At 39.6% G+C, this 16,424-nt stretch overlaps 1 protein-coding gene and 1 long non-coding RNA gene across 6 annotated transcripts in view; one reads left to right on the top strand and one right to left on the bottom strand.

The window, feature by feature from the left end:
- The window catches only part of MALRD1 (MAM and LDL receptor class A domain containing 1), a 221,905-nt gene extending 206,123 nt beyond the window's left edge, over window positions 1-15,782 (bottom strand). Inside the window, exons 1-5 of one of the 3 annotated variants that reach the window (XM_083579135.1) lie at window positions 15,484-15,782; window positions 11,203-11,340; window positions 7,567-7,661; window positions 7,321-7,482; window positions 4,946-5,042 (exon numbers count right to left, since the gene is read on the bottom strand). In XM_083579135.1, coding sequence (XP_083435261.1) covers window positions 4,946-5,042; window positions 7,321-7,482; window positions 7,567-7,661; window positions 11,203-11,340; window positions 15,484-15,646 — 655 coding nt within the window. In that variant the 5' untranslated portion in view covers window positions 15,647-15,782. Of the gene's footprint in view, window positions 1-4,945; window positions 5,043-7,320; window positions 7,483-7,566; window positions 7,662-9,585; window positions 9,723-11,202; window positions 11,341-15,483 lie in introns of those variants that run through there. The other 2 variants (XM_083579137.1, XM_083579136.1) reach the window with 2 other exon arrangements.
- Window positions 9,549-16,424, top strand: part of LOC310746268 — an 85,164-nt gene continuing 78,288 nt past the window's right edge. For 2 of the 3 annotated variants that reach the window (XR_014540554.1, XR_014540555.1), the window contains exons 1-2: window positions 9,963-10,071; window positions 13,313-13,388. This is a non-coding gene — a long non-coding RNA (uncharacterized lncRNA). Of the gene's footprint in view, window positions 9,641-9,844; window positions 10,072-13,312; window positions 13,389-16,424 lie in introns of those variants that run through there. The other variant, XR_014540553.1, reaches the window with a different exon arrangement.

Raw genomic sequence — 16,424 nt, 5'->3', positions numbered from 1 at the left:
CTTGCATATGTGAATCAGTCATTATAAATTAGTGGCATAAACTATTGCTCTAAGTCAATCATAGAATCTTAGAATTGGAAGGGAGCCAAGGGTCCTCTAATCCAATCCCCTGCAATGCAGGAACCTCAGCTAAAGCATCCATGACAGATGGCCAGTCAACCTCTGCTTAAAAAAAAACCTCCAACGAAGGATAGTCCACCACCTCCCAAGGGAATCTGCCTTTTCAAAGAGAAAGCCAACACTTGGTCCAACACATTTGCTTGGTTAGGGTTGCCATATTTCAAAAGGCAAAAACCAGGACATCCTGAAAGCTGTTGAGCATTTTTTAAAAAACAAAAACACCCCTCCCACACACACACATACACAATTTCTGAAATTCCCCCCCGGACATCAATTCTGCCTTTGAAATCCTTGTAATGTCTGGGAAAATCTGGACGTAAGGCTGCCCTAGATTGGTGATATCTCTCCAAGGTTCAGATAAGAGCCTTTCCCAACCCTACCTGCAGATGTCAGAGATTGAGTCTGGGACCTTCTATATGCAGAGCATATAGTCTACCTCTGAGCTACAGAGAAAAAATGCTGATTCACGATAAATTTGAAAACAATTGAAAACTAAAAAAGAAGGAAAAATCTACTTTGTGTTCTACAGTGCCTAGATTAGAGCTGAAACTAGTATTTTTAATTATTCAAAAACTAATATTTTTCCAATTGTATTAACATTTTTAATATGAAATTTCAAATTCATTAACATTCATTTCACATGAAAAGTCATGTGGTTTATATTTGCTGGTGTCTCTTTAATATTTTGGTATCATAAAGCATCATAAGCTATCAGCACTTACATATTATCAAGAATTATATAGCATGTAACTTTCAAAGCCACCGAATACTAAATACTACTGTATGGCTGCAATCCTATACTCACTTACTTAAGAGTAAGCCCCATTTAAGTAAGTAGAGTTTCTTCCAAGTAGACAGGTATGTGGTATGTGTTAGTTCAATACTGTGAATTACTAAACACCATTACGCAGCAGCTATTAATCATAGCTAAATCATTGAAGCTAAGCTATCAAATAGTGTCAAAAGGCATTATAGAAGAACTATAAAATATCATCAATTACGGTATCAACTGTCAGATAAGGAAATTTAATACTACAAATATTCAGCAAAACATTCACGGATAATTTTCAGGAAAAACTTAGGATGCAAATTCATTATAGTTTGCCTATGTGAACTCAAAATGGGTTGTGATAGGGACCAAGAGCTTAGATATCAGGAGTCATTATCAAACAGACATTTTCCTATGCATATCAAGCAAGATTGGGGAAATGTTTAAATTCTCAAGATACCCTAGAACAGCAAGGCAGAGAAAGAGAAATATCTGTTCCAAGAGCAGAGGTTCTGTTTAAAGTCCAAATCTGCTATTACTTCATAGGGCTAGAATTAAATACCTACTTCAGCTCTTTTGTACTTTTTATATCCTTTCTTTTTATAACAGATTGGTCTCTTTAAAAAACATTTGAAACAAGATAGTAGGTTTTCTAAAAGAATATTGGCAATAGAGTGGGTTGACAGCTTTTTGAACCCCTGCGGTGCCATGAAATTACAAGCTGCACACCTGCCAAAATTCCTTCTTCTATACAACTACTGAAGATACAGACATAGACTCTTGCCCTTTGTTACATCTATTCACTCTAGCAATTGCATCCATTCAACCTAGCGGCAACTAGCCTGAAACTCAGTTTCTGAGGACCACTTGACACTTGACTTTTCATACTCAGGCATGATTATCCACACACAAAACACATGAGTGGCATTCTAAGGGAGCATTCATGTACTGTTAGTGGGGGGGGGGGAGAGAAACAGACTACACTTCACTACTCAAAAAGGATGAGCAGACTTATAACACATGAATACGACCCTCTCAACAGACACAGCAGTTGTATATTGTGTACTGAAGGACCCATATCAGGCTATGAATATTAGGCATTAATATTAGGCACAAGAAAATGTAATTGTGGGGGGGAAAGAACCCATTGGAGGTAATTTTTGCTGGTAGTGAGGAATGCTCCCTGTTATTAGACAGCAACAGCATCAATGTGATCTCCATCATTGGAACAGCAGAACATGGCTGATTTCCCATGGTAAGCATAACGTCGTTGGGAGTGGTTGTCTCTATTGTGTTATGCCATGCTCCCCATAGTAGTCATTTTGTGTTCTGCCACACCCCTTCCAAGGCAACTGTTTTGAGAGTGGCACCCCTAGCGCTCTCATCCAAAAGCTTGGAGACCCTTGATGTCAGCCCGTTGCATCAAAAACAACTAAGAATCTTGTGACACCTTAAAGTATAACAGATTTATTGCAGCATAAGCTGCATCTGATGAAGTGATCCACAAAAGCTTATCTTACAACAAATCTCTTTAGAGTTTAAGGTGCTACAAGCCTGGCTCTAAATCCATAGCAGAGAAAGTGTACTTGGATTCAGATGCTTGGTTTTGAAATATGTATAACTAAACTACAGGGGTGGAGTCTAATATGTTCAAAACTCTTAAGAGGCACTGTTTGGAAGCTAGCAGACATTTGGTAAAGGAATGTATGTCATGCTTGGTACAAGATACTTATATTGTCTATACAAATCCAAATGCAGGACAGGCCAAACAAAAACATGCAAACATAAAATATATATACTGTATCAGCAGTGCTTTTTTCTGGGAGGATGCAGGGGTATGCATACCTGTAATGGTTCTAGGGGTTGCTCGTGTGTAAGTTGCCGCCACTCCTGGCTAGGTTACCTGGTTGAACCCTTTCTGTCTGGACAGCCTCTAGCTTCGTGGCTGTCTCAGTCGCTGGCAGAATCCGTCAGTGGGCGTTTCTTGAACTTCTTCCAGCAAAGAAGTTCTTTGACGCCAAGTCTCCTCCTACTCTCCCTGCGCGGAAGTCTTCTGCGCAGGGAGGGTGTGGGCGGCGGAGTACCCGTACTCTCTCCGCTGGTCTCCGGCGAGGAGTCTTGGAGCCTCCTCTCCGATTCCCCCATCTGCCCCCCTTCTCCACTGGTGTTACGCTGATTTCCTTCCCCAGCAGATGGGCTGCCTCTCTCCCTACTGGGACCCTCTCCGGCATCCCTCTGGAGCCTTCCCTCCGCCTCTAGCTCCGATGAAAGTTCCCTGACAATACCCCTAAACATTTTGTGAATCTTTGTACTTTTGTCCATTTACTGTATTTATTTCCCCCGATTTGAACTATAAAATGGTGATTTTATTGAGTCAAAATGAGAGTACCCCTAAACATTTTTTTAGAAAAAAAGGACTCTGTATAAGGATTATACATAAAAATAAAAAATACATAAACAACTGCTACTACTATTTATTTTTGTTTCATAAATATGCATGTCTAGAGCATACTCATAAAATAATATAATATAATCAATAAAAAGCAAGTACAACTTACTCTTAAAGCAGAACACACATAAACCTAACAGTAAAATGCCCAGCTCCACAGGTATAATGTATGCTCTTCATGTATTGTTTTCCTATTTTGTTAAAGGTACCATGTGAAATAAATCTCACACTACTGCCAAATTCCTAGGGCATTTGAGTTATGTTTGCTCTACGATGCAACAATATTGCTCAGAATCCTAAAAGGTGTAAGAAACTACATGTGTACTGAAGAAGCGAGTTTTTCCTTCAGTCTCAGGAGACTCTGCTTGTTTTGGACTCCTGTGCTCAGAACTGTTTGCTGGAGCTAAATTTATCTGAGACATAAACACTACATTCTAGAATATAACATGAATCACCTCACTAAAATAAACTGATGGGCCCCCAGTGCTGCATTGTAAGAGACAATTTGAGGTCATCTTTGAACTCTGCAACTCCAAGGGCTTAAATGTGCTTGGCAAATCTCCCAGTATCTTTTGTAGGTTTTAGTTGCTGCCTTGCACTCCACATTATTGCCAGTAAACCCAAATTATTGTAATGCAGACAGTTATTTGGGGTCACATATTTAGGGCAACAAAACTCTGGCCCTGTCCCCCTGACATTTTTCTTTTACTGCAGTCTCCAGAAGGTCAGTATCAATGGAGCAGAGGTGCAAGGCAGATGTTTTATAAGGCTGACTGCAAAGGTTGGCATTGTTAGGCATCTGCCAAGGCCCAAATAAACAGGGGGCCCACTCCCAGTCACCTCCTGAACCTACACCTCCACTCACTGCTTGTACATCTGTCCTCTCTGGGAGAAATGAACAAGTTTTATAGAGCAGCAGCTTCCATTCGGCTTCCACTCTCACTCCCAGTGTAGACTGGGCTCAGGGCACAAGGCAAGCAAATGGACAATAACATCAATGATTAGGAGGAAGTGGGCTGCTAGGGGCAGGGAGGGGAGGTCTCAAGAGCATCTTGTCCACAAGTTCCCCCAAACCTGGACCCAACACCAGAAACAAGAAAAAAATCACAAAAATAACAGATTTGCCTGGCACAAATCTAGGAGGCCAGAAGGTATTCTAGAAAGAAGCACTAGCTTGTGGTCTGGCCATGCACATGTATAGTCCCAAATACATTAAAACACATCTGTCACTGCCACCTTTTGTCAACATCAAGACTATGTGCTTTTAATTTTTGAAGTTCCTAGTGTACAAAATCACAAGATTGATTACTTGTTTGCATGTGGCAGGCATTACTCACTGAACTAGCTTGTTTTGCCAGCAAGCCAGCATCCAGGTACAATGACACATGAATAGTCAGATTCTCCCTGTGGCATCTGTTGCATACTAAAGGTTCACCACAAGCTAAGATCAGCTATGCAAGTAAATTCAAAACAGATGCCTGAAATCCCTGGTTTATTAGTATCTACGCTTAGAATGTCAACAAGGCATTCTTGCTTTGTGGCTTTTTTCTTTTCCTAATTAAGCATCAGATAAATAATTTAGTACAGCTACAAGAATGCATCCTTACCAAAAGCTAGCAGACATCCTTCAGTGACTGAAACATCATCAATAGCAATGGTTTCTCCTGGTGCCCAAGGTTCAAATATTTGTCCTTTGATGGAAACCTGCATAACCAGAATATTAGGGAGACACTGTTATTCAGTAGTAATACTGTCTATTACAATACTGAAGTATCTAAAATTATCTGCAAGGAAGCTTATAAGGGAGCTTGGAAGAAGCTGTGCCTCTCTCATTGTTCCTTTCTAGTTTACCAGAAGGTCTTACGGCCTAACACAGATGTGTTCTTTAAACATGTCCTCTGTGCCCACTCCTTTTTGGCATCAGTGTTAGAAGATAGGACAGGGGAACAGACACCAACAATCCCCTCCATTAAGCCAGTATGTCATAGTGCTTAGAGTAGCATTCCCTACTTTGTGCCATCAATTCCTATAATCCCTGGCCTTTGGGTGGTGTCAGTTGATGTCCAAATCTTCTGGAGGGAAGCAAATGGGAAAGGCTAGTTTTAAGTGACAAAACTGGAGCAGGGAAACCCAGGCTCAAATTTCTGGTCAAGATTATTCTCTCACAGCCTAACTTAATTCACAGCGTTGTTCTGAGGAGAAAAATGGGTGGTTGAGTAACCTCGCATGCCACACTGAATGCCTTAGAGGAAAAGCAGAACATGAATATATCGGTACTGAAACTACATCCCTGTGCATCCATTACTTCTATGCAGCACATAACTGAGTACTGACCAGAGAGGATCTAAGCTACTAGGCCTACTAGAGATAGGAAAGATGTTGTTTTTTTAGTTTCCACAGATTTTAAAAACTCTTTTCTGAACAGACATTAGATAAAGGGCTGGTCCCTAAATGGAAGTTTCATTAATCTTGTTTGCTATAGGCTTGAAAATTGTAGTAATACGGTTCTGAGCACTGGTAAAATTATAACCTATGCATATTAGCAAGTCTTCACTGCTCCTGTTTTATTGTGATTTTATACTTTTAGCTACCTTGTAAATCAACATGACTAAGAAGCTTGATATGAATAATGTGTTGGATCCAGCTTATTAGTTGCACTATTAGCCTATTAGTTTGTCAAAAGTCCTACTGATTTTAATGGGAACTAAGTGCAACTAAGCAAGCCATTATAAAGAAATAAATACATGTAGCAAACCACAAGCCTAGACTTATAACTTCTTCAGGCATCAGGAAGGAAATGAAAAGGGATGCAGTAATACTATAGTGCCAGGATCCAATCCTGTGGGCTGTTAATTATCCAAAAACTTAAACAACAGTACAATTTTGTGCTAGCCAAAGGTCTGTCAGAGAGAAACTTCCTCTTGCATTTAGAGACAAGCAAGGCAGCATTGTACAGGATAGCTAATGGAGAGCAAGAATAAGTTTTCATTGGAATAACTAGAGATCTGACTGCAACTAGGTATCTACTCTATCTTGGCAGGGTATATTCTACATTTACTTTCAGGAATAATGCATAATATGGAATCCCGAAGGACTTAATATTTATAATCCAAGAAGCTTGAATGTAAAGGGTTAGTATTTCAGTCTTCCATGATTTTATTTATTGCCCTACTGAATAATGGCACACATATCAGAATAATCAATTTTCTTAATAGGTTGACTTCTGAGAACCAGAGAGTACCCAAAAGAAAATGCTTTTTACTTTTTTAGTTGGTATAACAGTATTTTTTTTTTACAACAACCTAATTTACTATTAAATTAATGCTTTTTCTTCATAAACCAATATATGTATCTTCCTAAATTGTTTTAATAGGTTTAAAGAAGGCTGCTGCTTTTCTGAGAAACTGGAAAGCATTAAACATATGTAGAGTCACTATTGTTTTCTAATCAGCACAATGAACTTGCACTTTGAAAACCTATATTGAAATCACTGTCCAACTGTTAACTGACTGACATGGATCTTGGGCAAATCACTAAGAACCTCATTTTCTTTCAGTGCCAGGAAGGAAGACGAATAGGGTGCCTATGAAGCCCTAGGTGAGCTGCCCTACATGGCTCATAGGATATGTTAGGCTTGGAGGGGGATAAGTTGCACAAGTCTGGTTCAACATTCAAAGCAAAACGCTACTGAAAAGTAAGTGTAAGTGCATGGCTACTGTAAGTGGGTTTCATTATTATGTCCTCCCACTTCATATACTAGCATGTGACTATCCAGCTAATTTCAGTTTGAGTTACATGCATAATTACAAAATGAATGCTTCCATTAAATCATTGAGATAAGGTCAAGTAATACCAGCCATGAATTTTTCATCAGAATTCCACCTTATTATTCACTTGAATTAAATTTCTAGTGCAAGTTCTTCTCTTTAAGTTGACATTTCACTCATCCCAGTATTGGAATATGCCCGAGCAGCTTGCATACCTCGACATTCAGAGTATTGTTGATTGTGATCACAGCTCTTTGCCACTGATTTTTAATTCCTCCTCTTTCTTGCCATATGGTCCCCGAGGCTCTATCAGAATTGGTCTGGAGTCCCACTGTGAGGGTTCCATTTATTTGACCAATCCAATAGTAAAACGAAATCTAAGAAGAAAAATAGGAACGGTCCAAGTGTGTCGGCAAACTGCAGTGACAGCAGGCAATATGAAGAGGAGATAGTTCAGTTACCTGGCAGGTGAGCTGGTTGCTAGCCACAAAGACCACTCTGCTCCTCAGAATGGCCGGAAATGGGATGTGTTCAGAGGACAGTGTAAGGAAATGGGCTATTGATAGGAAGGAAAAAAAATAGAAGTTGGTTTCCTGGACTTTGTAGAATTCTGGAAAACTCAGTATGAAAAAAAAGAAAAGAAAATGGATAATGGATTAGGCAACTGGCCTGTAGCCAGTACTGAGCACTGTGGGTTAGGACAACTGGGAGTCACACATCAGATGTTAAAGTGAAACAATCTACTTTATATTCAATGAACAGATCGATCAGGGCTGATATATTTCTTACAAGCTGAGAGTTCTTGGTACAAACTGAGCAGCAACTCAATGTCACATTTTCTCATACCCCCGCTTTCATGTCACATTTTCTCATACCCCAGCTTTCATGTGCTGCTGCTTTTAGATTATATTAAGACAATTAAAAAGATGTTGCAAGGTGCATTGCAGTAAATCAGATTCCTCCTGCAAACTTTGGGTTTCAAAAGCTTTGATGACTCCTCAGAAAGCACCTTTCTTACCTTCTTCCACTCCACCAGTTTTGCCCCCTTCCGTGCCAAACCCTAACTATATACAGCTTCTCCCTCTCTGTCCATCAAGCCACCACCCTCTCCTTTGAACACTCACAAGCTTGATTAGTGCCAGGTGAGTAAGGAACATGGGAACAAGGCCATCAAATCTATCTGCTCAGATATTCCACTGCTGACTGGGTCCTTATGTTGTGGATGACCTAGGAGAACTGAAACCAGCTGTGACCAATTTGAAACACCTGGCCAGTGGACTTTCGTTTAAGGAGTGCTACTACTGCACCAACTCTCTTTATAGTTGTTTAATTTTTGAAGTTTACTTTCTCGATTTCCTTTTCCTAAATCAAAGGCTGCATAGACGTCATACATTTAAAGCACGACTCCCCCCAAAGAATCCTGGGAACTGTAGTTTGCTAAGGGTGTTGGGAATTCTACTTCTGTGAGGGGTACACTACATCTCACAGGATTCTCGTGGGGAAGTCATATGCTTTATGATATGCACAGATCCTATTTGCTGTATGGTTGAATAGATGTGCAAGAGTTGTTTTGATAGGCACATGGGCATTGGTGTTTATAGCTCAGGGCAAGAGCCTGAGGAGATAAAGTTGCTCACAGCCATTCAGAGTCTTATCAGAACAAGGCTGCCCTCCACAGGCATGCAACAGTGAATGTGCTAACCCAGTTGGAATAGATTATTTTAATTTGAATTCCAAGGCTATACACATCTTTGTTTTTGTCATACAAAGTGACTGGCTGCGGTTTTGTACTGAGGGATATGGATGGCTGTGTTACTGACTGAATAGCATGGTGTTTTTTAATAGGTTTTTATTTTATTATTAATATGCTGCATTGTATTTGTATTTTGTATATTTCTTTGAGATTCTTTTGAAAATAAAATGATTACTTGTGGCTAAGTGAGCCCATTGAAGCTGTTGGTCGATTGCTGGGGTAGGGCAGGTGCTGCTATGGCTGGTGTGGAGGGGTGATTCATAACAGCAACCTCTTGTTGTGGAGACAACCATAGGACCTGGGTTCAAATTGTAGTGAGGTGGATGAGGGGAAAGAATGACAGCCCCTCCCCCCAAAAAACCAGTATGTGGTATCTGTAGTGTATCAGCCTCTGTTGCCACCCTGAAAGGAAACAGCAAATACAGTGGTACCTCGGGTTACATACGCTTCAGGTTACATACGCTTCAGGTTACAGACTCCGCTAACCCAGAAATAGTGCTTCAGGTTAAGAACTTTGCTTCAGGATAAGAACAGAAACCGGGCTCCGGCGGCACGGCAACAGCAGGAGGCCCCATTAGCTAAAGTGGTGCTTCAGGTTAAGAACAGTTTCAGGTTAAGAACGGACCTCCGGAACAAATTAACTACTTAACCTGAGGTACCACTGTAATAGGCAATTTAACAGAATTGGATGGGGGGCGGATAGTGAGGGAGCAAGAGGCAGGCATACAATTTGAACCACACCAGGAGTTTGGATGGAGGCCAAATAACCAAGTTAGACCCAGGTGAGCAGTCTGAATCTCTCAAACTTGGAATCCAGGTGTAGGCCTCAAGCTCTGCTCCTGGTGGGAGCTTTGGCTGAATCGGGTTGTTATGCGAAGGCAGAGGCTGCTCTTTCCTCCACAGCCTTCTCTCAATGGTTCCTTCTCTCTCCCTCCTGCTTTGTCAATGTTTTAAACTCTCCCTTCCCATTCTTCCTCTCTCCTCAGAAACTCCTCCACCTCTCGCTCGATCCCCTCAGAGTCTCCTCAGCCAGAACCTTTGTGGCATATCCTAAGGGTCAAAAAAGGGCTGTGCTCAAGGCACCCTTCTGTAACTGCATCTCGCTGCCTAAAATCATTCCTGGGGCTGTCTTTGCTTTCTGCTCCTTCCTTTTTATCTGACTTCAGACCTTGGCCTGGACCCTGAACTTCAGGAATATGTTATCTTTGATTGGGTGAGTCACTCTTTTCTCATTTTGATTTCCTGACTTTGACCCCTGCCCTGCTCAGACACAAATCCACAACTTGACATTTGCCAATTCCACCTAGGCTTGCAAGCAGTCACTATTCTCGACCCAGCACGACATATCACTGCAAACCCAGGAAAGTGGCAGGACATACCTTTTCAGAGAGTTACCCAGGGTAGGAACTATGACTGCCATGCATTACATCCAGCTTGAATAAAAAAAGAATTTCCTGAAAGTGCAGCTGAAAATTGACTGGTATTAAGTCAGAGGCTGTGACCGTATTTGAGTCCAATTCCCATTTGTAATGGGGCTACCAATCTCTTACTTTTGATGACCATTTAAATTCAATAAAATGACCAAGACTACTTTAGGTCAGAAACCAATTTTATGCCTCCTAGTACACTTTCCAAGTCTTAAAATTACCAACTCAAGAAATGTTTAAAAGATGATGTCTTTAAAAAAAAAAAAAGCAGAGTACTGTAAAAGGATTTCTTCGTGTGCAATGTAATACTGAGGATACTTGTTTCCAGTGTTACCAGAGGTTCAAAGTATATCTAGAGGGACCATCAAAAATCTTCTTATGATGGTTAATTATCACTTGATAATATCTTTGGTCTCAACATAATTATATGCAAGAGAATTCTTCCCTTTCCTCTCCATTGTTGTCCCTTATCATTTGACTCCCCCCCCCCCAAGACTCTGTGGGAACCATACTAAAACAAACTATAGGGTTCATGTTCCTGAAGGCAGAAAAGGGCCAGAAGCCAAACGGTATCACTGAATATATAAAATGTTTAGGTTTTCAAAGAAGACAGTTTTAATCCTCACAGAAAATAATAATTTGCAGAAGAGTAGCTGTGTTAATTTGTTGAATAAAAAATGATAATGTGTCTTGTGGACTCCAGACCAAGAAAAGTATTACTTCAACAGATGCATGAAATGTTATCTTTAGTTGATACTGTACGTAGATAAATGTGTACACATATACATATGCTCTCAGGTGTAGAGCTATGCTGATAGGAGTTGGAGTCTAACATCCAGCAGGCCGAAGTTTCCTCACCACTAATTTATATGATGATAGATTTGTTTATTATTTGCAAGAGAGTAAGTTGCCCTTACCTGTGTTGTTCCCATTGTGGTCAGAATGAGGAGAGCCTATGATGTTCCTTCCGTTTCTCCTTATCCAGTCAACAGGTGATTTCTCATTGTTCATATTGCACAGATCACTTTCAAAATCACATTTTCCATAATAGGAACCTAATATTAAAAGGGTTATTTGCATATTTTGCATTCCATAATGAACACCTGCATTATACAAAATGCCATAATATATAACATGTACTTATTAACATTTTTCATGAATAAAAAGCATGCCAATTCTGTTCTATTGCTTTCAGATTACAATTTACCTAAAACAATGAACTTTAAGTATAAAAGATCACAGGTCTATTTCCTACATGTTAAAAACTCTGATATTAAACTATCAAAATCTGCCATCTCTATCAGGTAGTTAGACATGGAAAGGAAGTTTACTCCACATAAAACAAATCTGGAATGACTGATCATCTCTCTGAATCTACCAGCATTTGAGCAAAAGCAAATGGTACTATTTCAAATTTGCATTGAAACATAGAGTCCAGTTCTGATTATGAACATACCTTTAAGCATATGACCAAGCTGGATGACTGACTAGCAAATCAAGGAGAATTATTTTAGCCCAGCACTCCATTTGCAGGGAGTTTTCAAACAAGAGATTACCCCATTTACAGGAAGAATACCCCAGGAAGAACTCTGCAACCTGTTTTTCCCCTGCACATCTTAAACATTGTACATGATAAAAGGCAAAATTAAATGGGTATAAAAGAAGATGGATGCAGCAGAACATCCTCCCCCCCGTAATAAAAATAATCTGTCTTTCTGTGCTTTTTCATCTATTCTGTATAAATGTTTAGAAAATTGAAGAGGCTAGCAAAAGTAGATATTCATAAAAAATAATTCTCGCAAATATTGCTAACATAACCAAGGCAGCATTTAGCACTAATGATTCAATATTGTACATGTCAGCAGCATTGCCCTTTCCTTTAGAGCAATGAAGATTAATCACTGAAAACAAGCATTTGGCTCAAACATTTGTAACTTCATCAACATTATGCTTTGCTAGATTGCATTTTCAGCAATATGTTCATAATATCTTCAAAAAAAGTTATAATCATTGTTGGTGGAGAGGGAGATCTCTTAGGCTTGATCCTGCACATTTCTCAGGTGGGCAGTTGCAAAATATTAATGGAGAGGGAAGGCATTTTTTAAAAACCACACCAGCCTTAAAACAACACTTACATCAGCATGCAAGATTGAAATGGTGCAGTGATGAAAGTCTAAAGGGCAAAACTGACAATGAATGGAACAGCATAACATTAGGTGTATAGAATAATGTCATTTGACTTAAGCAATCAGCACTTTTCCCTTGCAATTTGAAACTTCCGTAAAACCATTTATTCAGCTTGCCTATACCTGCTTAGTTGGGAGGAAATTCCAAAGGAAGCTTACATTTAAGTATACATGTGCAGGATTGCACTGCCCAAAAGTGGCTTGCGCACTAAATATTTTCTGTTGAGTTTTCTTCAGTTTCCTAAACTATTTAAAGACATCAAAATATGATGCTCTTTTAATACTAAAAAGTTTGCTGATTTGTAATTCTATTTGATTGTATAGTTTTCACAATATAATACTTTAAAAGTTATCTAATTTAATTTAATTAGGGGTGACTCCAGAAAAAGGGACATGGGTGGCGCTGTGGTCTAAACACAGAGCCTTGGGCTTGCCAATCAGAAGGTCGGCAGTTCAAATCCCCGCAACAGGGCGAGCTCCCATTGCTCGGTCCCAGCTCCTGCCAACCTAGCAGTTCAAAAGCATGTCAAGTGCAAGTAGATAAATAGATACCGCTCCGGTGGGAAGGTATATGGTGTTTCCGTGCGCTGCTCTGTTTTGCCAGAAGCAGCTTAGTCATGCTGGCCACATGACCCGGAAGCTGTCTGCGGACAAACGCTGGCTCCCTTGGCCAGTAAAACGAGATGAGCGCTGCAACCCCAGAGTCGTCTGCGACTGGACCTAATGGTCAGGGGTACCTTTACCCTTTACCTTACCAGAAAAACTAATTTCAGGGAGCAGAGAAGTGTTAAAAACCATTGTTTGTGGAATAAGAATTTAATTTATACTATATACCCTTCAGAATCATCACTGAATATAATCAGCTTGGAGATAAACCTGTTGGATAAAACTGAAACATACAAGACGGAGCAAAATGGGTGAGTTGTTTTACACATGCTTCCCCACACTGTCTGAGATTTACACATCTTATCATTATTTCACAGTATCTCACATTTCTGTCTAAACATAAACTACTGCTCAGCCATGCCCATTTAATTTTCCAGGCCACAGAAGATACTTTTAAAAAGTATCTGGTAGTATATGTTTTGGGGGGATGGAATGTATATACTTTAAGGAGAAACTGTTTCTCCTTAGGTTAATAATTTTAAGTTATCTTGAACCTGACTCAATATGCAATCACTCTGTCAGCCATTTGTCTTCCTCTTCTTACACAACTGCAAAGCAGAAGCAGCTTAGATATGAAAGTCAGTTCAAAGTGCTAATGAAAATGTAAACACTTGATGCCCCATGCTGAAAACTGATTCATGAAGAACTGAGCACAGTAAAAAAATGGCTGACTCTCAGCTAGCATGTCCTACTCAAATGTAAGGTTTTTACCTCCCATAATATTGAAGTTAATAGCTTATTGAAATGCAGGCCACATTTCTTTAAAAGGACTTATAGCTATGTGTAAACCTTCCAAGATTAAAAGAGCCACACAGTCTATGAATTCCAGGTAAACTTCTTGGAAGGGGACAGGGCATGGAGAAGAAGCTACAGCTCATAGCTTGAGCCCTTTATTATTATGAAAATGCAAACATACAATGGGGTGGTGGGAATCATCATGACATGAAAATTATCATTAAATCAATCTATGTGGCAATATAATTGAAATTTCTAGTAGCAACAATGCAGGCCAGATTTATATTAAAGAAAGCAATATATACAGATGAATATAATCTTGGTATTTCATATTCCAGTAATGTATAAACAAACTCTGCTTTTCAATAAACCGGTCTGGTTAGTGTCCATTTTTAAATCTCTTATAATGCCACAGTCCAAACTCACTGATAGTTGTCAAAGATTTCCAAGATGGCTGCAGTAAGTAAACTGGCTGTTAACCAGGTGCCCCTTCAAATCTTAGAAGACATACATGTAACTTTTTGTCATTAAAACAGATGTTGTCGGCATTTGATGAATGATAGGTAAAAAATCATACTAGTCAGAAGGAACTGGTGCATTGTGGCATGTGCAGTACATTTCTAAGCATGATTGCACAAGAATAAGGTACACTGTTTTAATTATCATCTTATGCAGATTGTGGGGGTGGGTAAAAACATTCCCAAATATTAGATGAATCCTTGGGGCAGACAAATTCTAAGTATTTGCTGGGGGGGGATGTCTATTTAAATTTGGCCAAGGGTCTTTCCTTATTTTTTTTTTTTAACTAAAAAGCACTTGGCATTCCTGGAACACAGCATTCTTAGGAGTGAAAGATGGTCTCACCCACCTTAGATTTAAGGTTAGGCATCAACCCTGAACATTCAGAAAGTTAGATCACCATTCCTTTAATGTTGCCATATACCCCCAATCTACTTTCATGGAGGACATGATCTTGCAAAAGTGAGGAGAGATATTCAGCCAAGTTTAGACCCTTATTTTAGAATGCTTTAACTGCTAAGCCTATTTCAGCTTTTATGCTGTTATTTTATTCATTGTAGTAGATTTGTTTTGTTTTAATTGTTGCAGCCTGTCCTGAATGATGCAAAAGCAGTAGGAGGGCAGGTGGGGTATTGGTTTTCTAAACGATACTTAAATAAAATGGGGACAATAACCCTGCAAATATAAATATGTACATAGAACAGTAATCAAGAGAAATATAAAATCACAAAATGCCCAACCTTATCACAATCCCACCCCACCCCCAACCCGCACAACCCCCCCCCCCAACTGTCTTCCACTGTCTTCTTCCTTGGGGCAAATGTTCCATGATACTAAGGTCTTACTAAAGGCTTACCAAGTTAATAAATCATCACATTCTGGGTCTATGATCTCTGACCATTTTCAAAATATGAACTTGATTTCCACAGCAATGTTTTACACAACTTGTTTTAAAGCTGATCTGAGGTAGGAACTAATTGCATCCAACTAATACTGGATTCTAGGACAACACTGAGAAACTGTTGATTTGTATTGTAATCTATTTAACACCATGAAAAGGAAATGCACTGAAGGCTAGTGACATCTACTTACATTGTTCTGCATCACTACAATCCTTGCATTGGTAGGTGAAATCATACAACTCCACTGATGGAACCACAGAGCCATCACAAGATTGAAAAACGTCTCCTTTAGAAGGCCAAAATGCTGCCAGATTGATACACAGCAAGGCACAAAAGTTGCTGGCTGTGTACATTGAAAATGTTTCTGTAGATACCTTGTCCTTGATGGAATTATTGCAGCAATTACCCTGCAAAATGTGTATACAAAAATGCCATTTCAAAATACAAATGCATTTAAAAACTGATTCAAACTTTGCAGGTCTAGAAGAAGTTTTCCTTCTAGTACGGCATGGCTTATGTAATGTGTTCAGTTTTCATATTCATACAGGTATAAACTTGGAAAATATTTAACCGGATTGCTCCACATTTTATGACAAGCTGAAGTAGTTTGTGGCTTTACAGTGCAACTCAGTTGCCTGGTGCTACAAAGAACATCAGATAAATTGAATTAACAGTGGCACACAGTATGCAAGACAGTACTAAAGGCCATTTCTCCTTATTAATAAAATCAAATGGCAGCAGTGATAAACTGATTAAAAAGTATGACACACACATTTTTAAATTAAGTTATCAGGGTTTTTAGTAACCTCTCGAAATTAATCAAATTTATTACAATATCATAATTCCTTGGACCCAGGATTGGCATATTGGATTAGCCAAAGTCCACATTCTTGCAGGCTAGGGGCATTGCTGGCTCCTGGGATCTCCCAACTTTTCTGCTCTTCCTCCTGGCTGTTCACCTGCTTCAAGGAGAAACATGTCAGGATTCACCAGAAAACAGACATCACCCCTGATGGGAGACTCTCTGATGACAGAAAGAAGGGAAGCAGGGTACTGTGGTAGTCCCCGGTGCTCATGGGGACTGCTGAGACTTAATATCCTTTGAGGCAAGGGCAGAGATTGTGTTACCCT

This window comes from Podarcis filfolensis (genome assembly GCF_964270895.1).
Source record: "Podarcis filfolensis genome assembly, chromosome: 12".
Taxonomy (NCBI): domain Eukaryota; kingdom Metazoa; phylum Chordata; class Lepidosauria; order Squamata; family Lacertidae; genus Podarcis; species Podarcis filfolensis.
Note: the sequence above shows the minus strand (reverse complement) of the source record. Positions and strands in the feature narration are given on the sequence as shown.